This window comes from Panthera tigris, chromosome B3 (assembly GCF_018350195.1).
Source record: "Panthera tigris isolate Pti1 chromosome B3, P.tigris_Pti1_mat1.1, whole genome shotgun sequence".
Taxonomy (NCBI): domain Eukaryota; kingdom Metazoa; phylum Chordata; class Mammalia; order Carnivora; family Felidae; genus Panthera; species Panthera tigris.
The window spans coordinates 947,641-972,188 of record NC_056665.1 but is presented as its reverse complement, the minus strand read 5'-3'; the positions used below and the strand labels follow the sequence as shown (position 1 = coordinate 972,188).

General features: G+C 63.6%; 1 protein-coding gene across 8 annotated transcripts in view; it reads left to right on the top strand.

The window, feature by feature from the left end:
* Positions 1-24,548, top strand: part of RASGRF1 (Ras protein specific guanine nucleotide releasing factor 1) — a 102,575-nt gene that overhangs the window by 22,025 nt on the left and 56,002 nt on the right. For all 8 annotated transcript variants that reach the window (XM_042987862.1, XM_042987867.1, XM_042987868.1 and 5 more), the window contains exons 2-5: positions 3,909-4,015; positions 10,195-10,342; positions 21,757-21,849; positions 23,934-24,187. In XM_042987862.1, the coding sequence (XP_042843796.1) occupies positions 3,909-4,015; positions 10,195-10,342; positions 21,757-21,849; positions 23,934-24,187 (602 nt within the window). The remainder of the gene's footprint in view (positions 1-3,908; positions 4,016-10,194; positions 10,343-21,756; positions 21,850-23,933; positions 24,188-24,548) is intronic.

The window sequence follows — 24,548 nt, the reverse complement described above, 5'->3', positions numbered from 1 at the left end:
TGTTCACCCAACTGAGCCCCCCGGGCGCCCCTATCGTGAATATTAATAAGAGTAAGGGGACGAGGACCACAGACCGCAGGGTGCCTTGTGGAGACATCATCAGAGCCCTGGAGCGGGATGTCCCTTTCATGTGTCTGTCCATCCTTTCCTTCCTCAGCCATTTGTCAGCACTTACTCGGTACCAGACTCTGTGTGGGGCTCCGGAGTACCCAGAGGAAGGTAGCCAACCCCGGCCCCGGCCTTGAGCAGTGCACGGCCCGTGAGTCAGTCAGGCGTGAGACCCTCTGGAAGGAGGGGCCTCAGGGGGACGCCATCCTCAGTGACAGAAGGACGGGGGCCTAGCAGACACCCCCACCCGGCCAGGCCGAGATCCAGACAAGTACCTGGCGCTCTGTGTGTGTCCTGGCAGACACGGGGCCACACCTAGGCCCCCAGGCCACACCTGGGCCACACACCTGAGCGGGACAGAAGGGCGCCAGGCCAGAGCCTCCCCAGGGCCTCCCACGGGCTGTACGGGGAGACCGGGAGCCGGCCCAGGCCTGTCCTGAGCTCCAGGAAAGATGCAGAACACTCACCTCCAGCCGGGCTGTGCCCTCCTCCCCCCTACCCAGCAGATGGGCAGGCACACGTCCATGAGGACAGAGACATAGATGGTGCACGTGTACAGGGAGATCACGGAACTCAGAGACACAGACGGCCCAGCTCGTCCACCCAGCACCGCGCCCCCCATCGCGGATGAGAGCCCGAGCAGGACAGAGGAAGGGGCCCAGCGGCCCCGAGCCGCACGGTGGGTCAGGCTCCACGTCCGGTGCCCATTCTCTCCCAGGAGGCCACTTGTCCCTTAACTTGGGGCGTGCCCCTCCCAATCCTGGAGAGAACGCCGGATGACGGGGGAGCCCTGGACTGCGGCCCGGCGCCCCCCTGCGGGAGCCACATCACGCCTCCCACCGCAGCCCCTCCGAGGGAGGGCGGTCACCGTGTCGCAGGCGCCTGCACACCCACGGGCCACCCTGGCCGCACCTGCCTGGGACCGGCCTCCTTCCAGGCACCACACCGCTGGCGGTTTACTGGGTCTGTCTGCGCGCGGCCTAGGCCCTCGTTCAGCCTTGCTCGGTTCTCCAGATTCCTTTCTTACTAGCATCTTCCCGGAACCTGGAGCTCACCAGCGTGGGGGCTTCATTCTTTCCCAGCGGATTTTACTGCCCCTGTCCGCTTTGTGTCTCCGTCCCTGCCTCCCTTCTCCGTCTCCCTCCATCGCTGTCTCCACTCTGTCCCCATCCTTGTCTGTGTCCCCCGCCCCCCAGGCCCCACGTGGAGCACAGTCTGGTTCCTGAGCCGCCCGGAGTCAGGACTGGGGATGACTCAGGTTGCTGGGAGCAAGTCTACCGTCCCCTGGTGAGCACTGGCTGCTGGTCACCGGGGCCACGTGGCCGCATAAGCCAATGTCAGGGGGGAGGCTGGTGGGCACACGGGACCGCACTGCTCTCCCGTCCCCTGGGCCACTTACTCTGCAGCCGGGGCCGCAGAAGCATCGCCGGCCGAGAGCAGCCGTGTCCCGGAGGGGGCCTCGGGCAAGCCCCCGCTCCCTGTGACATGGGGGCGGTGTGCTTTACCCCAGGGGCTGTGGCCCAGGGAGGCCGTGCTCTCCGCTGGCTCTCCCTCCTCCAGCTGAGGCTCCCCAGGCTGCCCGCGCAGCAGGCCCTTCGGCCTCTGCCCCGAAGGCGCCCCGGGCCTGCTTGTTAGGAGACACGGTGAAGATTCTGGGCTGTGCCCGCCCCTGAGGCCCCCACGCCCAGCCCTCCACCGGCCGCTGCTTGGTCACTCAGGGTCTAGACAGGGTCTCCAAAGACAAGACGCACGGGACCCGCGTTAGGAGACTGGCCACGGCCACGCGACTTCACCCGGAGCAGGGGTGACAGAGGCGAGGCCTCACAGAGGCTGAGTACATGAGGGGTATGCTAGCCCCTTGCTGTGGAGGTGACGGGACGGCGTGGGGAGGAAGTCTCTGGGGACAGACCCTTCTCCGAGGGGCAGAGAGTCGAGCATCCGCATGGCTCCAGAGGCGTCTGTGGTGGCCTGGGTTCAGGCCCGGGAGCTTCCTCGCGGCTAATTCCCTGCTGAGGGGGGTGGCGGGGGTCACGGTACCCAGGCTGGCAAGCGGCCGAGTGTTCTCTAAGCTGGGCCGATCGGGAAGAGGCCGCTGTTAGGGGAGAGGGGCCTCAGCCAAACCCCTCACTGCCCGCAGCTCTGGGGGCCCGGCTCCCGGGGCTTTGCCAACCCGGCCCCTCCCCGGGCAGGTCCACAACCCCCCCCCCCACCCCAGCGGCTTGGCGGGGAAGGAGACCACTCTTGCCCTGGGAACAGGGCCTGGTCCCATCGGTGGGCCCATCCAGCTCCAGAACATCCCCCCTGGGGACCCAAGGAGACCCACCCTGTCCGTCCCCCGTTTCTGAGTTAGGACCCGAATCTCACCCGCCTATAAGCTGCGTAGCTTTTCCGTCTCTACACCCAGCGCCAGGCCCCAGCTTGTGTGTCCTCCTGGCTTCTCTGCTTTCCAGCTGTGTGGCCTTGAGCAAGTGGCTTGAGCTCTCTGTGCCTCAGGTTCACCCCCTTGGTGAGTGTGGGACTCCGTGAGATCGTGGGGGGACAACCTGGGGGTGCTCACCGTCTCTCGAGAACCACCTGTGGCTGCCTTCCTTCTTCACCTGCTTCTCCCTGGGGGCAGGTGGGGGGCGTGCCCACCCTTCCGAATTCAGTTATTCGAGGCTGCAGCTGACAGTTCCTTCCACAGCCCCAGTTGTCTGTTTCCTAGGAAACAAGTGAGAGACATGGAGTGTGCAACAACACGCACACACACACACACACGCACGCGCACAGGCACGCACGCACAGGCACACCCTGGCTGCCACCCAGACTGACCCTTAACAGAAATACAGGAAATGTCAGCAGAGGCTAAAAATAGTTTACGCATCGCACCTCGGTTGCGGGTCCCTCCCGCCCCACCCCGACCCCCCAAACCTGCCCCTTATCCTGCCCCTCCCCCTCTGTGGCCCCCCCACCTGTAGTCGCTCCAGCCAAAGACCTGAGTGTCGTCCTGGCGACGTCCTCCCAGCCCATCCCCCTGCTGGGCACCGCCACCCGGACCCTGCCGCCTGCCCCCCTTGCCTCCGGCATCCCTGTTCCTGCCGCCCCTCCCGCCCCAGCACACCAGGCGCAGACGTCTGTGCCGCCCCCACACTCTGCGTCTAGCGACCGTCACTCCTGGACCAGGGCCCCAGCGCTGGGCAGCCCTCCTGCTGTCTCTGGACCGATCAGGGGACAGCCCCTTGTCACCTCCATACAGCAGTGAGTGTGGCTGTGGCAGTTGTGCTCGCGAGGGTCCCGGGCATTGTTCTGGGGGTTCACGCACTTTAGCTTGTCCAACAACATAACAGACATGGGTCCGCTGTTGGTTCCTCCGCTTCCCAGGAGCCCAGGGACGGGCCGCGAGCTTGACCCGCCTCCAAGTCCCCTACACCCGACAGAGGTGCTTCCTGGGGCCGCTCCTGTCTGTTCGCCGCTGTAACCCCAGCACCAGAAGAGTGCTTGGTACACTTCCGTGCAGTGAATCGAGGCACGCTGCACCCAGCGGGCACCCACTTCCCAGGGGGTGCTCTCGTGGGTTTCCTCTGCCGTCCTCCCAGCATACCTGGCGGTTGAAAAGTGGCTTTTCTGCAGTTTGTTGGCAAACGGGACTTTGGGGGCCCCCCGCTTGCTTCTCACAATATCCAAAGCATGGGGTCTGTTAACATCATGAGTCTGGGCCCGGCTGATGTGGCAGCAGGCACTTTGCGAAACAGACTGATAGCAGCAGACGTGGCTGCTTCTGTGGACACCTGGTAATCAGAGATATCTTCTTCTCGGTGCAGCATTATTTCACGGTCAACTTCAGCCACGAGAACCAGAAAGCCCTGGAGCTGAGGACAGAGGACGCCAAGGATTGTGACGAGTGGGTGGCAGCCATCGCTCATGCCAGGTATGTCTCACCCACCCCACGGTCCTGGCAGAAGAGGCAGAGCCCAGGGACCCCGTCTAGAGCAAACCCAGGCCCCGGAGTGGGAGGGCGCGGAAAGGAGGGGAGCGGAGAAGGAGCCTTAAGGGAAGGCCTCTTGGGAGGGGGCGCCCCTCAGAGCCCCGAAGCTCCGGGTCTGTAGCTCCCTCGGGTGCCCCAGGAGCCAGATGGGGACAAAAGCAAAGGGCTCTAATATATGCTGCAGAGAAAGTGGGGCTCCACGCTGGATTGAATCTTTTGGGTCCTGGAGAGGTGACAGGCTTGTGGTCTGGCGTGTGGCTCCACAGCTGACAGTCCCCTGGCAGAGCTGAATACTGTCCGAGGGCAGGGACAACCGGATTCACCCCTCCCAACAGGTGATTTTTATGGCTCAGTAGAGAGAAGTGTGTTTCTGTATCTGTCTGCCTATTACATGCAAGGTCCTGAAGGCAGAGACCAAAAGCGATCCAACATCCCCAAGACTTATAGAGGCCTAAGCAAGTGCTCAGCAAGGTGGATTGGAAGAAGGCAGGGGTGAACGAATGGATAGAGGGTGGATGGGAGATTGGATGTTGAGTTTGTGAAAGATGAATGGAGGGTGGATGGGTGATTAGCGGATGTGTTTAAAGTATGAGTGATGGTGGATCCATAGACAGCTGGGGGTGGATGGGTGGGTGGTGGGTGGATGGATGGATAGGTGGGTACATGTAAGGATGATTGGATGGATGGATGGATGGATGGATGGATGGACGGTGGGTGGGTGGAGGGATGATTGGGTAGGTGGGTGGGTATATGAGTGGGTGGATGGATATGTGGATGGACGGATGGATGGATGGACGGTGGGTGGGTTGGAGGGATGATTGGGTAGGTGGGTGGGTATATGGGTGGATGGATGGATGGACGTTGGGTGGGTGGAGGAGTGATTGGGTAGGTGGGTGGGTATATGAGTGGGTGGATGGATATGTGGATGGACGGATGGATGGATGGACGGTGGGTGGGTGGAGGGATGATTGGGTAGGTGGGTGGGTATATGGGTGGATGGATGGATACGTGGATGGATGGGTGGATGGATGGTGGGTGGGTGGATGGGTGGATGAATGGGTAGGTGGGTGGGTATATGGGTGGATGGATGGATACATGGATGGATGGATGGATGGATGGATGGGTGGATGAATGGTTGGTGGGTGGATGGATGGATGAAGGGGTAGATGGGTGGGTATATGGGTGGATAGATAAATACGTGAATGGATGGTTGGATGGATGGATGGATGGATGGATGGATGGTGGGTGGATGGATGAATGGGTAGGTGGGTGGGTATATGGGTGGATGGATGGATGGTGGGTGGATGGATGGTGGGTGGGTGGATGGATAGATGAGTGGATGGAAGGATGGATAGGTGGGTAGATGTAAGGATGATTGGATGGATGGATGGATGGATGGATGGATGGATGGATGGACGGTGGGTGGGTGGAGGGGTGATTGGGTAGGTGAGTGGGTATATGGGTGGATGGATGGATACCAGGGCCCTTCCTTGAGCTCTGGAACAAGTGAGCTGACCAGAAACCCTTTATTGCCACAGCACTGACGTTGACTTTGGGGTCAGGCCATCTCCAGCCCTGTCCTCAAGGAGTGTCCAGCAGTGGAGACCAGGTTCTCACACATGAACCTGTAGAGTCAGGCTCCGAGTGTGGTGCTGGGCAGACAGGTGTCCCCCAGGGATGTCACGGTCCAGTCAGGAAGACATTAGACACATTCACAACTAGCTCTGGTACCTGACAGCTGTGGTAGGGACGAGGCACCACGCAAAAGAGATGTTACTTCTATTTGCAGGGGTTGGAGGAAGCTGGAAATAGGGTGACGCGCGACCTGAGCTGGAGGACTAGGGTCGTATCTAATGGGTTTAACTGTGAGGACTTTGGCCCCCAGCCCCACCGCCAAGACACTGATGTAGGAGACTTCCAGAAACAGTAAAGACACCGAGTGCGGGTGTTGGAAGGTGGACAGCCATACCCAGTCTTGAACACCCAGCCGAAGTTTTTGGCTTTTACTCTGTGAACAGTGGGAGCTATGGAAGGTGTTACACCAGGGGAGTGACACGATTAGAGCTACGGATTTGAGTGGAAATTGCCAGTGTTGGGGAGGACGGATTCACGTGGGAAGAAGCCAGACTCCGAGAGACTCGGGGGGGGACGTCAGTCTCCCCGACACTGACCTAGAACCAAGAGCAGGGTCTCTAAGTGTTGAAGGGTTAGAGAATTCTGATTCGTTGTACATTCTGATGAGCAGGATTACGCTGACTTAGAAAATCAATTAATACAGAAGTGTTTTAGAGACAGGGAGACGCTGCTGTGTGTGGAGTCCAGCCTGGAAGAAACGACAGCCTGAGGTGGCAGATGCTGGACCAGGGTGGGGCCCCATCATTCACACACACGGGCAGGCGCGGGAAATGGCTCAGCCACTTTAGAAAATCGGAAGGCCGTTGCCTAAAAATTAGCAACTTAGAAATTGTCAGGACTGTTGTACGGCCAGCAATGCCACCGTTTGGTATTTGTCCGGGAGGAACAGAAGTGCCCACGAGAAGTCTCGCGTGCTAATGTCCTTAGCGGCTTTGTGCGTGATGGTCCCCAGACTAGAAACAGCCCGGGTGTCCATCAGCAGACAGACATACAGACACGCCCCGGAGCATCCACTAGACGGAATACCGCTCCGTGATGGAAAGGAAGCCACCACAAACCCGCGTAACAAAACGGATCAACGTCAAAGTCAAAGGAAACAGAGCCAGACACAAAATAATACACACCGTGTGATTCCAGTTACGTGAACTTCTAAATCTTTTTAATGTTTTTATTTATTTTTGAGAGACAGAGAGCTTGAGCAGGGGAGAGGCAGAAAGAGAGGGAGACACAGAATCAGAAGCAGGCTCCAGGCCCCGAGCTGTCAGCACAGAGCCCGACGCGGGGCTCAAACTCACGGACCGTGAGATCATGACCTGAGCCGAAGTCGGACGCTCAACCGACTGAGCCCCCCAGGCACCCCAACTTACGTGAACTCCTAAAACGGGCAGAGCTAACGTGTGGTGAAGGAATCTGGACAGTAGTTGGGGGTGGGGGGGTGGCTGGGAAGGGACGTGAGGGAACTTCCCGGGTGATGGGAACGTTCTTTTATCCCAGGTCAGGCACGCACTGATCAAAACCACTCAGACCTCGCACTTAGGGTCTGCGGTCTCCGTTCTATGCATGTTAAACCTCAAATTTTAATTATGCAGTCCCTTGGGGCGCCTGGGTGGCTCAGTCGGTTAAGCGTCCGACTTCAACTCAGGTCACGATCTCACGGTCCGTGAGTTCGAGCCCCGCGTCGGGCTCTGGGCTGATGGCTCGGAGCCTGGAGCCTGCTTCCGATTCTGTGTCTCCCTCTCTCTCTGCCCCTCCCCCGTTCATGCTCTGTCTCTCTCTGTCTCAAAAATAAATAAATGTTTAAAAAATAATAATAATAATAATTATGCAGTCCCAAATCTCTGACCTGCCTTTTCTGTGACCAGCAGAGAAAACTCCCTTTTAAATGGTTCAAGTGATTAGGTCAGGCCCACCTGGACACCCTCCCCATCTTCCCGCCAGCTGTGTCGTGTGTCAGTTAACGTGACCGAGGGAGAGGGGTAGCAGCCCACCCGATTTATGGGCCTGGGGCTTAGGAGGGCTTATGCACCAGGCCCGACTTGCTTCTCCGCTGTGTAACTAGGGGGAGACTACAGACCCTGAGCTGTAGTTAGCTCCAAGTCTAATACATCGTGTGTGTGTGTGTGTGTGCATGTGTGTGTGTGTGTATAAGAGGGAGCCTGACGGCCTCCCGCAGCTATATCTGGTAGTAAGTATTTCTGCCGGTATCTTATTTATATTTTGTTTACATAACAGATACATTGTACACACAAAAATAAGCGCTGGGATGTATGAACGGCATGCAGGGACACTGTGTACTCTCCTGCATATGTGACGTCCCAGCGTCGGGGGGGGGGGGGGGGGGGAGGGGGGCACCTCTGAGCTGTGCGCGAACACCCGCGTGTGCATCACCCACACATCGGGAGGGGAGCTGTGTGCCGCCGACGGCCGCGCGGGCACGTGCAGACCCGTCTAGCTCCAGCCTCCACGCTAAGTGACTGTCGTTTGGTGCGAGTCCCATCCCTTCTCCGGGCCTCAGTTTCTTCATTTATAAAATGAGACGGTTGGTCTTTCGGGCTTCCCGAGCCCCCTTGCAGCCCCGAGTCCGGGTCCGTAAGGACGGTGCTGCACAAAGAGATACTCAGTACCTCGTCTCTGGAGGAGGTGGGGGGAGGCGGGAATAAGGGAGGAAGGGAGGCAGAAGCCGCCCAGACAGTCCTGCAGGGGAGATCTCGCTCGGCTCCGAAGCGGAAAAACTCCCTGGATCGTGTCTCCCTGGAATGAGGAGGCCCCTCCGTGCTCCCGGCCCAATTCCCCTTGCGAGTAAAGTCGACTGAGCCTCTCGGGAAGTGGGAGAAACTTTAAAACCGAATATTCTGGCTAACGTTCATGTTTGGAATGGAGGCACAGAATCATTGGAATCAAATAGTTCCGCAAACCAGACGCCCCTCACAGAGCGTTTACCTTTAGACGGGGCGGGCCGGCGAGGGCGCAGCTGTGCTTTCTGGATTGGGGTGTCCCCCAGATCCGCTGCCCCCTGCCCCCCCACACCCTCCCGCCTTCGGGCTCAGCTGAGGGAGCCTCCTCGGACACCGTCAGGGGACCAGGTGCGCCCCACCACCCCCGACACAGCCCGTTTTGCAGAGCTGTTCCCCACCCACGGCCTCTTGGGGTCCTCCTGTCTCTCGGGGCTTGTGGGGAAGCTGTCATTGTCCCATTTCGGTCTCAGAGCGCCTGTGTGTGGCTCCTGAGTCGGTGACAGCAGCCAGCACCCACCCCGCCGACCAGCCACACCCAGGGCAGCCGGAAAGTCACATCAGAAGATGCCAGATGGAAAGGCGTCCCCTCGATTGGGCAAGTGGGAGCCAGCTGGTGACCCCCGAGAGGGACCCAGGTCCTGTGGGCGCTGGTGGCCGACCCAGGCCGGCCTGGGCTCGGAGCGAGGGCAGGAGAGACCGCGCGGACGATGGGGGAGGGCAGGCCACTCTTTCCACAAGCCTGCAGAGGTGGGAGGGGGCTTGGTCTGTGCTCCGTGTGGAGGACAAAGCCCATGGAACAGGGGCCGCTGCTACTACAGAGGGAAAGGCAGGGTCTGGGGCACGGACACTCGAGGCCCAGATGGGACTTGGGCTTGGGCAGGGATGCCAGGGGAGGGAGGAGCTGGGGACCCAGCACAGGAAGCAGGGAGGGGAAGATGGGGACCCAGCACAGGAAGGGGGAGGGGAAGATGGGGATGGGGCTTGGGAGGGGACCCGAGACCCCAGACCTTCCCTCGGAGTCGACGTCTGGCTTTCCAGTTCCCTGCCCTTCTGCCCTGTGAGCTGCACCCCTTTCCTGGAATGGGGTCTCTCCCCAGCTCTGATACCTGCAGATGGCCATGATTGTGCTGTGGGGAGTCAGGGAGAGCTGGCCCAGACGCAGGTGACCTGGCCCATGACCTTGGGTGTTCCAGGCTCCCCACCGCCCCTCCTGCCCCCAGTTGTGATGCTCTGCAAATGTGAGGTGACGCCTGTTAATCTGCACAAATGCTGGGCTGTCTCTTCCGCCCCCTGCTTATCCTTTGGGGGGACCTCTGACCTGTCCCCACTAACTTTCCGGCTTTGTTGCCAATCACCCCCACACAAGCCTCCCAGCCAAGGCTGCCCTCGGATGGGCGCGTGCCCAGAGCGCCGGGTTCGTCATCAGAGGCCCGGGCTGCGGGGACATAGTCCGGGTTGGAGACGGCATTTCAGCTGGACCCGGGCTAGCCTAGGAAAGAGGACGGGGCTAGCACAGGGAGGGCAGGGGAGGTGGATTCCAGACAGGAGGTCTGCCCCGTGCAAAGGCCTAGAGCTCCTGGCGGGAGAGCGGGACCCGTCGGACCCAGAGGTTGGAGCGTGAGACGGGCTGGGGAGGAGGCGGCCAGGCCGGGGCCCCGGGCGCTGTGTCCTGAGTGGGGGGGGGGGGGGGGGCCCTTGGGCTGGATCTCTAGGGGTGCTGGGGGCTAACCTGCGGTGTCCATCTGTCCACAGCTACCGGACCCTGGCCACGGAGCACGAGGCACTGATGCAGAAGTACCTGCACCTGCTGCAGATTGTGGAGACGGAGAAGACAGTGGCCACGCAGCTACGGCGGCAGATCGAGGATGGGGAGATTGAGATCGAGCGGCTGAAGGCGGAGGTGACCGCTGGCAGGGCGCGGAGGGGGCCGGCGGGGGTCCAGGCCCCAGACCGGCACCTCAGAGCACCCTGGGCTCCTGCAGGTGGGGCGGGGAGGGGGGCGGCGGGCCGGTCTCCAGATGTAGACCCAGCGATGCAGGCGGAGCGGGAGGGGCGCGTGGTCGGCTCTGGGTTCGAATCCCGCCTCTGCCACTGAAGACGGGCAACTGGAGCAGGCGCCCTAGGCTCCGTGCCTCAGTTTCTTCATCTGTAAGGTGGGCTTTTCGCCAGCACCCAGCGAGGTTGTGCGGATGGTGCGAGGTCACGAGGGCACCGGGGGTACTATGCCGAGGACCACGCTGAGCACTCGGCGGGGGCCCGGGCCCGGTCATCGGAGCGTGCGCTCCCGTGTCAGCACCACTGCCCTCTGCCCGTCGCGGGGAGCACTCTCACGGGGTCGTCGGGCAGCCGTCTGGAGGCTGCGCTGCTGCTGGACGGGGCCCGCTAGGCTTCGATCCCGAGTGTCGTCTGTGAAGCAGTTTCTCGTCGGAAACGCGGAACCGGGGCCTCCAGCATCGGAACCTGCACTCCCACGGCCTCCCAAGCAAGCCCCTCTTGCGTGAAAGCGTGGGAGATGCTCTCGGCCCTTAGGCACCCTGCCAGCCGTCTGCCCAGCCCAGAAGGATCTGATCCCTCACCCCACAGCACACTTGGAACCGTCTGGCCCCGTCGCACAAGAGCCGAGGACTCGAGCGGAGGAGGGGACGGGAACGCGCAGACTCTTGCAGCCAGAATCCGCTGCGTAATTTCCAGGGCCCAGCGCAAGGGAAGTAAGCAAGGCCGTGGCTAGGGCTGGGGGAGTCCGCCCCCGTCCTACGGCCCACCACCCCAACCCAGGTGACCCCCAACTTCAGCCTCCACCTCCCCCAGCCTCTGCACCATGAGGCGCTATGTTCCCAGATTAGGGGGTCACCCACCTGGTGCACTGGCTGCTGTCTCCCGGAGACACCACGGGCCGCGCCCTCTGCACCTGCACCCAGGCCCCTGCGGGTGGCCCAGGGTCTCCAGTCTCCCCTGCTCCTGCCACCCGTTGCCTCCAGGGCACAGGGTAGCCATGGTCACGGGTCCCAGGGTGCCAGGCTGTGGGGAGGGGGCAGCTGAGAACCCGTCCCGGGGAGGCAGGAGCACACGTGAGCCGAGGCCCCAAGCACCTGGGGTGTGCTGCACTGTCCCATCTGATGTCACCATAAAGCACAGATTCCAGAAGGAAATTATTAAGAATTTCAAGATGGCAGCTGCACGGGTCCCACCGCGTGCCCGCGAAGCCAGCTCTGCCTGGGACGTTCACAGACTGAAGGTCACCACTTCCGCCTTGGTGCTCGGCGGCCAAGCTGCCCGGTGCCCTTGGAAGTTGAAATTCAACAAAGTTTCGGGTTCAGTATTCCTCTTCCCATCCTGCACCAGGCACCTGCAGAGGCCCCTTCTCAGTCCCTCCGTGACCAGCCACTCAAGGAACCAGGTGCAGAGACAAGTCACGTGCCTGAGCTCACACAGCTGGGACCAGGGCCCGGGGCCGCCTGTCCACTTGCCAGCGTGTCCACCCTGCCCGGAGCCCCTTCCCACATGGCTCTGGGATAGGAGCTCGTCCTGTGTCTCAGCACCTGGTTCGTTCTGGGATCGGCCGCACCCTGGAGGCCACTCCCGGGAGCTCCCCAGCCCGGCACACATCCCCGAATTGGGGCTCCACCCTGTGAGGAACCAGAGGCCTGGCCCCAGTCCTATGTCACTAGATTCACGAGCAGGGGTGTCCAGGTGCCACTCACTCATTCTCTGACATGAGCCTGCAGCCACCTGCCCACAGCTGCGGCCTCCGCTCTTCCCCCAGGCCCCTCCCCAGTCAGCCAGGACTCTGGCACCTCTTGGCCACAGCACATCCTGGTGCTCCTGTTGGAATGGCCCTGTCATCCCACCTGCCCTGCCTCATGGAACCCTACCCAACCAGCACCCCCTCCCAGGGACCCACCAGTCCAGCACCCCCTCCCAGGGAACACCCCCAGTCCAGCACCCCCTCCCAGGGACCCCCCCCCCAGTTCAGCATTCCCTCCCAGGGAACACCCCCAGTCCAGCACCCCCTCCCAGGGACCCCCCACAGTCCAGCACCCCCTCCCAGGAAACACCTCCAGTCCACCTCCCAGGGAACACCCCCAGTCCAGCACCCCCTCCCAGGGACCCCCCCCAGTTCAGCATTCCCTCCCAGGGAACACCCCCAGTCCAGCACCCCCTCCCAGGGACCCCCCACAGTCCAGCACCCCCTCCCAGGAAACACCCCCAGTCCACCTCCTAGGGAACACCCCCAGTCCAGCACCCCCTCCAGGGACCCCCCCAGTCCAGCATTCCCTCCTAGGGAACACCCCCAGTCCAGCACCCTCTCCCAGGGACACCCCCCAGTCCAGCACCCCCTCCCAGGGACCCCCCCCCAGTTCAGCATTCCCTCCCAGGGAACCCCCCCAGTCCAGCACCCCCTCCCAGGGACCACCCCCAGTCCAGCACCCCCTCCCAGGGACCCCCCCCAGTTCAGCATTCCCTCCCAGGGAACCCCCCAGTCCAGCATACCCTCCCAGGGACCCCCCACAGTCCAGCACCCCCTCCCAGGAAACACCCCCAGTCCACCTCCCAGGGAACACCCCCAGTCCAGCACCCCCTCCCAGGGAACACCCCCTAGTCCAGCACCCCCTCCCAGGGAACACCCCCTAGTCCAGCACCCCCTCCCAGGGAGCACGCCCTAGTCCAGCACCCCCTCCCAGGGACCCCCCCCAGTTCAGCATTCCCTCCCAGGGAACCCCCCAGTCCAGCATACCCTCCCAGGGACCCCCCACAGTCCAGCACCCCCTCCCAGGAAACACCCCCAGTCCACCTCCCAGGGAACACCCCCAGTCCAGCACCCCCTCCCAGGGAACACCCCCTAGTCCAGCACCCCCTCCCAGGGAACACCCCCTAGTCCAGCACCCCCTCCCAGGGAGCACGCCCTAGTCCAGCACCCCCTCCCAGGGAACACCCCCTAGTCCAGCACCCCCTCCCAGGGAACACCCCCAGTCCAGCACCCCCTCCCAGGGACGCCCCCCAGTTCAGCATTCCCTCCCAGGGAACCCCCAGTCCAGCACACCCTCCCAGGGACCACCCCCAGTCCAGCACCCCCTCCCAGGGAACCCCCCCCAGTTCAGCATTCCCTCCCAGGGAACCCCCCAGTCCAGCATACCCTCCCAGGGACCCCCCCCAGTCCAGCACCCCCTCCCAGGGACCCCCCAGTCCAGCACCCCCTCCCAGGGACCCCCCCCCAGTCCAGCACCCCCTCCCAGGGACCCCCCCCAGTCCAGCACCCCCTCCCAGGGACCACCCCCAGTCCAGCACCCCCTGCCAGGGACCCCCCCGCAGTCCAGCACTCCTCCCAGGGAACACCCCCAGTCCAGCACCCTCTCCCAGGGACACCCCCCAGTCCAGCACCCCCTCCCAGGGACCCCCCCCAGTTCAGCATTCCCTCCCAGGGAACCCCCCCAGTCCAGCACCCCCTCCCAGGGACCACCCCCAGTCCAGCACCCCCTCCCAGGGACCCCCCCCAGTTCAGCATTCCCTCCCAGGGAACCCCCCAGTCCAGCATACCCTCCCAGGGACCCCCCACAGTCCAGCACCCCCTCCCAGGAAACACCCCCAGTCCACCTCCCAGGGAACACCCCCAGTCCAGCACCCCCTCCCAGGGAACACCCCCTAGTCCAGCACCCCCTCCCAGGGAACACCCCCTAGTCCAGCACCCCCTCCCAGGGAGCACGCCCTAGTCCAGCACCCCCTCCCAGGGACCCCCCCCAGTTCAGCATTCCCTCCCAGGGAACCCCCCAGTCCAGCATACCCTCCCAGGGACCCCCCACAGTCCAGCACCCCCTCCCAGGAAACACCCCCAGTCCACCTCCCAGGGAACACCCCCAGTCCAGCACCCCCTCCCAGGGAACACCCCCTAGTCCAGCACCCCCTCCCAGGGAACACCCCCTAGTCCAGCACCCCCTCCCAGGGAGCACGCCCTAGTCCAGCACCCCCTCCCAGGGAACACCCCCTAGTCCAGCACCCCCTCCCAGGGAACACCCCCAGTCCAGCACCCCCTCCCAGGGACGCCCCCCAGTTCAGCATTCCCTCCCAGGGAACCCCAGTCCAGCACACCCTCCCAGGGACCACCCCCAGTCCAGCACCCCCTCCCAGGGAACCCCCCCCAGTTCAGCATTCCCTCCCAGGGAACCCCCCAGTCCAGCATACCCTCCCAGGGACCCCCCCCAGTCCAGCACCCCCTCCCAGGGACCCCCCCAGTCCAGCACCCCCTCCCAGGGACCCCCCCCCAGTCCAGCACCCCCTCCCAGGGACCCCCCCCAGTCCAGCACCCCCTCCCAGGGACCACCCCCAGTCCAGCACCCCCTGCCAGGGACCCCCCCGCAGTCCAGCACTCCTCCCAGGGAACACCCCCAGTCCAGCACCCTCTCCCAGGGACGCCCCCCAGTTCAGCATTCCCTCCCAGGGAACCCCCAGTCCAGCATACCCTCCCAGGGACCACCCCCAGTCCAGCACCCCCTCCCAGGGAACCCCCCCCAGTTCAGCATTCCCTCCCAGGGAACCCCCCAGTCCAGCATACCCTCCCAGGGACCCCCCCCAGTCCAGCACCCTCTCCCAGGGACACCCCCCAGTCCAGCACCCCCTCCCAGGGACCCCCCCCCAGTCCAGCACCCCCTCCCAGGGACCCCCCCCCAGTCCAGCACCCCCTGCCAGGGACCCCCACCAGTCCAGCATCCCCTGCCAGGGAATACCCCCAGTCCAGCATCCTCTCCCAGGGAACACCCCCAGTCCAGCACCCCCTCCAGGGAACCCCCAGTCCAGCATTACCTCCTAGGGAACACCCCCAGTCCAGCACCCCCTCCAGGGACCCCCCCAGTCCAGCATTCCCTCCTAGGGAACACCCCCAGTCCAGCACCCTCTCCCAGGGACACCCCCCAGTCCAGCACCCCCTCCCAGGGACCCCCCCCCAGTTCAGCATTCCCTCCCAGGGAACCCCCCCAGTCCAGCACCCCCTCCCAGGGACCACCCCCAGTCCAGCACCCCCTCCCAGGGACCCCCCCCCAATTCAGCATTCCCTCCCAGGGAACCCCCCAGTCCAGCATACCCTCCCAAGGACCCCCCACAGTCCAGCACCCCCTCCCAGGAAACACCCCCAGTCCACCTCCCAGGGAACACCCCCAGTCCAGCACCCCCTCCCAGGGAACACCCCCTAGTCCAGCACCCCCTCCCAGGGAACACCCCCTAGTCCAGCACCCCCTCCCAGGGAACACCCCCTAGTCCAGCACCCCCTCCCAGGGAGCACGCCCTAGTCCAGCACCCCCTCCCAGGGAACACCCCCTAGTCCAGCACCCCCTCCCAGGGAACACCCCCAGTCCAGCACCCCCTCCCAGGGACGCCCCCCAGTTCAGCATTCCCTCCCAGGGAACCCCCAGTCCAGCATACCCTCCCAGGGACCACCCCCAGTCCAGCACCCCCTCCCAGGGAACCCCCCCAGTTCAGCATTCCCTCCCAGGGAACCCCCCAGTCCAGCATACCCTCCCAGGGACCCCCCCCAGTCCAGCACCCCCTCCCAGGGACCCCCCCAGTCCAGCACCCCCTCCCAGGGACCCCCCCCAGTCCAGCACCCCCTGCCAGGGACCCCCACCAGTCCAGCATCCCCTGCCAGGGAATACCCCCAGTCCAGCATCCTCTCCCAGGGAACACCCCCAGTCCAGCACCCCCTCCAGGGAACCCCCAGTCCAGCATTACCTCCTAGGGAACACCCCCAGTCCAGCACCCCCTCCAGGGACCCCCCCAGTCCAGCATTCCCTCCTAGGGAACACCCCCAGTCCAGCACCCTCTCCCAGGGACACCCCCCAGTCCAGCACCCCCTCCCAGGGACCCCCCCCAGTTCAGCATTCCCTCCCAGGGAACCCCCCCAGTCCAGCACCCCCTCCCAGGGACCACCCCCAGTCCAGCACCCCCTCCCAGGGACCCCCCCCCAGTTCAGCATTCCCTCCCAGGGAACCCCCCAGTCCAGCATACCCTCCCAGGGACCACCCCCAGTCCAGCACCCCCTCCCAGGGACCCCCTGGCTCACCACCCCTGCTCCCCGACATCCCCACACCCAACCTACTGGGGACTTGGAGGGCCAGGCTGTCTTTTGTCACTCTCCCTCACACCTGGCACATAGTAGGTGCTCAGTGAATAAATGTGCGTCACACTCCGCTGGGCCCTGGAGGTATGGAAGTGTCCACCCCTGAGGTCTAACTGTGGTACCATGAAATCGGCATTGTGATAGAGCTTGTGGTGTGAACCAGGCAGAAAGTGAGTTATTTTACATCCAGAGAGGGTATGGGTCCATGTTGCATATGGTGTTAGAAGGATTTGCACACCAGAGAAGGCGAGGGTGCAAAGGGCGGGGTCCCCTCTGTGGCTGGGGAGCAGCAAGCAGGTCAGTTTGTGTGTGTGTGTGTGTGTGTGTGTGTGTGTGTGTCAGAGGCAGCAGAGGCCCCACATGGTGCGAATTTGGAGCAGAGCTTCCTCTGCCCCCTAGTTTTCTGGGGCAAAACATTCTTCGAAGGGACTTTGAAAGAAAGGCCGTCCTGGTAAAGCTCTCAGGCTGTGGTCTCTCTGTGTCTCACACACAACGTCCTGCAGGCCAGGGGGATGCAGCCTGTTTGCAGGAAGTAGGCCGTGAGGGAGGCCGGAGGCACCGAGAAGCCGAGCGAGTGATGAGTGACCCCCCCGGGAGGAAGACAGGCCTTGGAACTTGAGAGCTGGAGGGATCTGAAGACGCTGAGCCCACAGAAGAGGAAGGGACTTAGCCAAGGTGGCTCCAAGGTCACCCGAGTGATGGAGTCCCGGCTCGGACTTGGCTCCCCTGGTTCCGGACCCCTGGCCTGCGTCTGCCGGAAACTTCCTCCTCCTGAGGAGCCGGGCCTGCAGGACGGGTGTACGTTCACCCGCCACGGCGTCGCCTGCGTGGCCCCAAGCCTCCACGGTCCCCCTGACCTCCCACGGCCAAACAAAGCCCGGCGCCCTCTCTCGCACGTCCCGAGGGCCTGCGGGGCCTCGCCTTCTCCCGGCCACCTCTTGGTTCCAGCCGGCTCCCCTGTCCGCAGCAGCGGCCCGAAGGCAGCCCTCGGTGGCCACCACGCACCCCGTCAGGGTGGCCCGAGTACCTCGGCGGCCACAACCCCTCATCGCGGGGGCTTCAAGCAGGGAGCACGCACCCAGGGTCCGGCGTGGGCCCTGCTCCCGCGCTCTCACCAGAGTCGGGGCCACGGCCACGGGCCCCGGGCTCACGCGTGGGAAGGGGAACACCTCACACTTCCGGGGACAGAGGCGCATCACAGGACCACGCCCACCGTCAGGTGGCAGAGGACCGAGAAGCCCAGTCCTGCGTCGTCGAGCGGGAGACCCAGAGTCTAACGACTGCCGGACTGCTTCCCCCTTCGGTCCCCAAACCCCGATGCAGCTGGTGTGCAAAATACGGAACAGACTGTGCAAAAGGTTGGACACAGCGGCGGGTTGGGGGGCTTCCACGGCCATCGAAAACCGCTCCCAGACAGGTAGAAGACACGGCTGCCCTCACAACCTCTGCCCTTCCGGTCACTCACGGGGGTCTCTCACCCACCTCTCCCCTGCAGCTACCACGCCCGTCGCCCACCCCGTGGCGCGTGTGCACCGGCTCTTGCCGGCTTGCAGGAACTTGCTGTTTCACCTTCCACAGTTACTCAGGCTGGCTTCTCGACTTTGGCAGCTTAAGACGGGCCACGGTGGGCGTGTTTCCCCCATGGAACTCGGCACGTGCTGCCTGTCACAGCTTTTCTTTCAGAGAGCTGGTCATCAAACATTTACCAGCACACCAGTGTCTTATTTTGTCTCGGGGCCAGCTACATAATTTGTGGGGCTCAAGGCAAAATGAAAACGCGGGGCCATCAGGAACTTCCAGACAGCAACAGCAGAGCCTTGACCCAAACCTGGGCCCTTAGGGTCCGGGGCTCTGCTGCACCGGTCACACGCCGGGAAACCAGCCCTGAGGCCGTGCGCACTCCCCCCTCCAGCCCCGCAGCCGTGTTTCCCTGCAGATCACGCCCAGACAGAGCTCCGCACCATGCTGCGTACCTCTGCTGGGTCTCTGGGCTCCCCTGAGCACCTGTCAGGCCACAGAGCTCTGAGGACGACCTTCTACGACAGAGGGGCATCTCTGGGATGCTCAGCTTGGCTCCGTTTCCTTGCTTCGGTAGCTGTCTTCCCTCCATTTCCGGTTGGAAGTAAATTTGGAGCGCTAACGTAGGGCCTACAGGGCAGGGTAGGAGTTTGGAGGCCGTCGCCATATTTTACTAGCCTGGAGCACTCAGTTATAGGCCCGGAGCACCCAGGATCCTGGAGTCTGACTCTGGAAGAAACCGCTGAGATCTTTGGTTCAGGGATTCGTTCGGAACCAGTCTTGCAAACAGACTTTGACGTGGACCCCCACCGCGTGAGACGGGTCGGCGAGGACACCGCTCTGGGGGAGCAGGACAGTGCCGTGTGACCCCTCCCCGCACAGGGCCCACCTCCCTGCCTGCAGGCTCGCTCCTCGCCTCCCCTGCTGCCCGGTGCCCTTGTTCACACCGCCCCCTCTGCTGGACGGGCTCCATCCCATTGCCCTCCTGTGGGACTTCTATTTGTCCTTCAAAACCTCTTTTGGATGGCCCCTTGCTATTTCCCTGGTGAGACCCGCCCCCCCCCCCCCCCCCACTGCAGGAGCTGCACGCCTCCGTTCTCACCTTGTCCTGTTGGACAGTGAGTGACCTCTGGGGGCGTCTGACCCCCTTGTTAGGCTGGGAGCCCCCAGGGGGATCTGACTCACCTACTTCCAGCTGTGTCCCACCAGAGCCCAGCACAGAGACGTCCCCAGGACGTGCTGATGGGCTTGGCCCGGGAGGACCAAGGTGGACGCCTGTGTGGCTTAGAAGAGGCCAGAGGGAGTCGAGAGGGGAAGAGAGAGAGCTGGGCTGTGCGGCAGCTGTTTGAAAACCAAGAAATACAGAAATCGTTAGCAAAACCTTGGCTGTTTAGCAAAAAGCAACACCGTGGGCTCATTCCGCCGTCAGTTGCCGCGCTGACTAAATGCACTCTGCACCAAAGACCCCATCTTGGGGGCGCGGTGGGGCGGGCGCCGGTGCTCAGGGCCCCAGAGCGTGTGGCAAGCGAGAGATTGCCCCCGATGGGCCGAGCAAGCCAGGCCGCAGGGTCGCAAGTGGGCAGGGCGAGCGAGACGCCGGCGTGAGCCCGGCCGGGCCGGAGCGGGGTGCGAGCCAGCGGGTTGGGGTAGGAGCCAAGGTGCCAGCTCTCTGTGGCCATCGCTGATGAGGGTCAGCCGAGCAGGCCCTGGGTGCCCACCAAGCCATCCCCAGAGGGACCTGCCCGGTGGGGAGAAAGGCTGCCTCTGTGGGCCCACTGGGGCCGCTAGCTCCTGGCAGGGAGAAGCCACCGCCCAAGACCTCTGCGGGGTCCCTGGGCTCGCGGCTCCCCAGAGTCCGCCCCCCAGGGCTTTCTAGTGCCGCCTGTGCAGCGACACAGTGCCTGACCTAATTGTGTCCATTTTTCGCCCTGGCCCCTGCCGAGGAGCCGTCCTGGAAAGCGTCTCTCCGAGAAGAGCACCATCAGTTTTAAGAACAGGCTACTTACACGCGTGCGTGCACACACACAGACGCACGTCACCGCTGTACAGAGAAAAGGGTACCGTGTGCAGACGGCCGCTGGGAAGCGATAATGTCGGGCCAGAGGTGGGGGTGTTGACCGGGCATCCCCACGTTTCTGAGCTAAGAGCCTGTGTGTGCGTGCCTGTGCGCGTGCGTGTGTCCTCAGCCCTCTGGCGTATGGATCAAAGAGTCCGCCTCTGCCAACGTGCAGATGTTTGCAGAGAGCTGAAAACAAGCCGGGAGGGGTGGGGGGAGGGGGAACGAGAGGAAGAAGGGTCCGCGCCGGCCGGAATGCTCCTCGGATATTTTCAGCCACTCCGCAAGCAGAGGCTGGGGTAATTTTAGCAACCGGGGCGTGGAGAGGGGGTGACTGCTCCGTTTTGCTCCAAAAGTGCTCAGTTGTGAGAACCCATTCATCCCGCGGCGCGGCTCGCGGCCTGGACGGGACAGAGCCACACGCCCTGCAGAGGGCGCTGTGGCCCGGAGCGTTTGTAGGTTCCCCTGCGCGGCCGCCCTGCGTTCCTGTGCCTGCCGTTTGTTTGGTGGCTGCGGGCCTGATTCCCTCGCGTGGACGTAGCCCGCAAGCGTGTGCTGAGCGCCGGGAGCACTCTGATGAGAGTGGCAGGCAGAGACGGGGGATGCCAGCTCTTGAATGGGGGTCCACAGCCCCAGTGAAAGGCGCCCGGAGTGGCGGGAAGAAGGCTGGAGGGGCTGGGTCCCCGAGGCACCCCCTGTCCCGGGCCCCGCCCCTCGGATCTGTTCTTGCAGCTCTGCTGACATCGGCGGGATGGAGGTGCTGACGCACGATCCCCAAATCGGCCGGGTGGAGGCTTTTTAGGGCAGCTCAGACGTTCCTTCCGCGGGGCTGTCCTGTGTTTCCAGGCCGGCGGTTTCCACAGAGGCTCCCGGTCGGAGAAGTGCTTCAGGGCTGCCCAGGGGAGGGGACAGCCAGCCGGCCCGGCTTTGCCTCCGCCACCTGCTTTTCTCTGACGGCAGCAGGGTTTTGTCGGAAAAACTAAGGGGACCACCCAAGTGTCCGCTTACGCGTGAGTGCATTGCCAGGTGCGGTGTGCAGACAGCACAGAACCCTATCCAGCCTTAAAGAGGAAGGAGGTCCTGACCCCTGCTGCAGCGTGGACGAACCCTGACGACGTGGCAGCAGGTGGACTAAGCCAGACACAAAAGTTCTGTAGGGTTCCACTTCCACTCGTGACAGGAGGTCCCTAGAGGAGTCAAGTTCACGGAAGACGGGACCTAGACGGTGGGGCCAGAGGAGGGGGAAACATGGTTTAATGGGGTCAGAGTTTCAGTGTGGGAAGGTGGAAAGTCCTGGAGATGGACAGTGGGGACAGTGGCACACTGTGCTTCATGCCAGTGACCTCTGCACCTGAAACTGGTTTAAATAGTTGTTTTATGCTGTTTTGCCACAACAAAAATTCAGAAATAAAGGGGCTGGTGGTTTGGGCTGTGGGGAGGAGAATCACAGATTGAGGCCAAAGCTGCCACATTGCACTGGGGTGCCCGCCGCCCGGAGAGCGCGGGGGCCTCTCGCCAGGAGCTGGGGCCTGGGTGTGCAGGTGGGCAGCCGCACACAGAGCCGGGGACAGGAGCCCTCGATGGGCTGGGGAGTGGCGGGGGCCCCCACTCACCACCGCGCCCTTGTCTCTTACAGATCGCGACTCTCCTCAGGGACAACGAGCGCATCCAGTCCACCCAGACTGTCACCCCCAACGATGAGGACAGTGACATCAAGAAGATTAAGAAGGTGTGTACCGTCCTCTTTTGAGAGCTTCCCGGCCCTGCCCGGGGTGGGCACTGTCACCGACTGTCTTTCCACCCCCAGGGCCGGCTACCCCCTCCTCAGCCCCGGCCTTGGACTGGATGCACTCTATTTATAGGTGGGGAGGGCAGGTTCCAGAGCAGAGGGAGTGGGTGGGGGGCCGGGACGGGAACCCAGGCCAAGAGGCTGTCGGCCAGGAGCTTCTCCCACAACACGGGACAGCCTCCTAAGGCCACAGTCCCCTCCCCACGCAGAGCCTTCCCCTCATGGCTTTGGTCCCCAGCACACCCCGGATTGGAAGTCCACGGGGCCCCAAAGCTGACCCTGCTGCTGTGATCTGTGGGAGCCCAGATGGCATGGGGACCCGCCCAGTGGCTCTGGGTACTGACCCAGCAGCCTGGGGCAGCAGTGGGGGCAGGTGCAGGGGGAAGTGTGTGTGTTTGGGGTCTTCAACCCACACGGCGTGGGGGTCTTTTTTTCTTTTTAGTTTGTTGCCAGTGCTTTAGAAGCTAAACGATCTGGATTTTGTTTCTCAAAAATAGAAGTAGCCAACATTCATTAAGCATTTTCTATGCATCAGACCCTTCACGCAGAGCCCTCTAGGGTTTTGCCATCATCCGCATTTCACATGGGGGGCAGCTGAGGCGCAGAGAGGCAAAGCCACTTGCCCAAGTCACACAGCTGCTTGTGGGTGACGTTGAAACCCCAGCCTCCAAGCTCCAGAGCCACCTCCTCTGTCCCCGGGACACACTGCTGCCCATGCAAGCCCCATTAGTCCCCACCAGCTGGCCTCCTGCGTCGTCGGTGGGACCTGCCAGGCCCCCTCAGGCACTAGGCTTTGCCACCAGGTCTGAGCCGAGCCCCACCAGGCAGGGCTCCCCTTTGCTGGGGCTCCCCTGGGCTTCTCTGCCCATTTGGAGAAGCATTCTGGGTGGAACATCTCCCTGTGCCTGCCGAAATCCCCCTCCCTCCCTCTATCTCCACCCTCCTGGAGCCTCAGGCGGGCCCTTCCCTCGTGGAGAGAGCCTCTGAGTCTAGAAGGGGGCGGTCTGGACTCAGGGCCGGCCGCCTCTCCAGGGCAGACGCCCCCCAGCCACACATCCACATCCTGACTGTCCGCACACCTTTCCACTGAGGTTCTGATGAGCACCTGTGCCTGGCCCCCAGCAGGCGGTCCCCAGGTCCCCAACCCCGCGGCAGGAGCCAGGTGGTGCCTGGCCTGGAGGCAGGTGCGTCGGAAAACAGTCGTCTCCGTGGCCATGAGTCAAGGTCCTCTCCCAAGCTCTTGCCAAAGCGGCTGCGCCCAGCGGCCCAACTACACGCCCGCCAAGTATCTGTGCCCATCTCGCCGCAGAGGCCAGAGGAGGGCTCCAGGCAGGCCCTGCTGAGGCCCCAAGCACCAGATTAACCAATTTGCCACATTCTGTTCAATTTGCCAATCGCCCTCTATCCCGATGAGCGTTAATTGAGGCTTCTAGGCTTCCAGGCCAGTCGTTGGACGAGGTGAGGAGTGAGGGAGGCCCAGCACGGCTTGGCAGGCGTCTGCCCCCAGCCCCTCCTGTGACAGGGACTCAGGGCCACACGTCCCCTGCCTCTGAGGCGAGCTGGGGGTCTGGGGAACATGCAGAGGTCGGGGCGGGGCCTGGCACCTACATTTCCAGCAAAACTCATGGGGCAACACGTGGAGTCCAGGCACCCCCTCCTTAGCCCCATCATGCGGATGGGAAAGCAGCTTATGGGACCCGGCGACTGGCCCAGGGTCTCGCGGGCAGGCCAGGCCCTGGTCCCGGCTTACCTCCCTGCACACCCCACCGTGGAGGAGGCAGCGAGATGGGGCGCCCGACCCTGCCTTGCCTCCCGATGGAGCCCCCCCTGTCCTGGGGCCCTCACGGTCGAGCCCCCCGACGGACCCCAACGCCGCCCCCCCCCCCAGGGCCCTCGCAGAAGAGCCTCCCCCCCACGCCGGGCCCCTGGCGGCAAAGCCCCCCCGACGGACCCCCAACCCCCCTACCGGGGCCCTCGCGGCTGAGCCCCCCCCGACGGCCCCCTCCCCCCTGGCCGCCCCCCAGGTCCAGAGCTTCCTGCGCGGCTGGCTGTGCAGGCGCAAGTGGAAGACCATCATCCAGGACTACATCCGCTCGCCGCACGCCGACAGCATGCGAAAGCGGAACCAGGTGGTGTTCAGCATGCTGGAGGCCGAGGCCGAGTACGTTCAGCAGCTGCACATCCTGGTCAACAACTTCCTGCGGCCGCTGCGCATGGCCGCCAGCTCCAAGAAGCCGCCCATCACGCACGACGACGTCAGCAGCATCTTCCTGAACAGGTGAGGCGGCCCCGGAGGCGGAGGGCCCCTGAGCCGCCGTCCGCCCGTCACCGTCACGGGGGGCGGAAGTCGCCCCGAAAAGCGTGGGCGCGGAGCGCGGGTGGGTGGAGGCGCGCCGCCGGGACGTCGCGTCCGGAGACGCCTCTGATCGACGGAGCCTGGGGGCGGGGTGCCGTCGGCATGGAGCGGGCACCTGCCGGGGCGCCGGACGCCTCCCCACGGCGCCCGCCGGGCCCCTCCCCACGGCGCCCGCCGGGCCCTCGGCTAAGAATCGTTCCGCGCAGACGTCAGCAGAGCGGCCGCCGAGCGCGTTTCGAATCGGCCTCCGGACGCGGCCGTCACGGCCCGGAGGCCGGGCTCC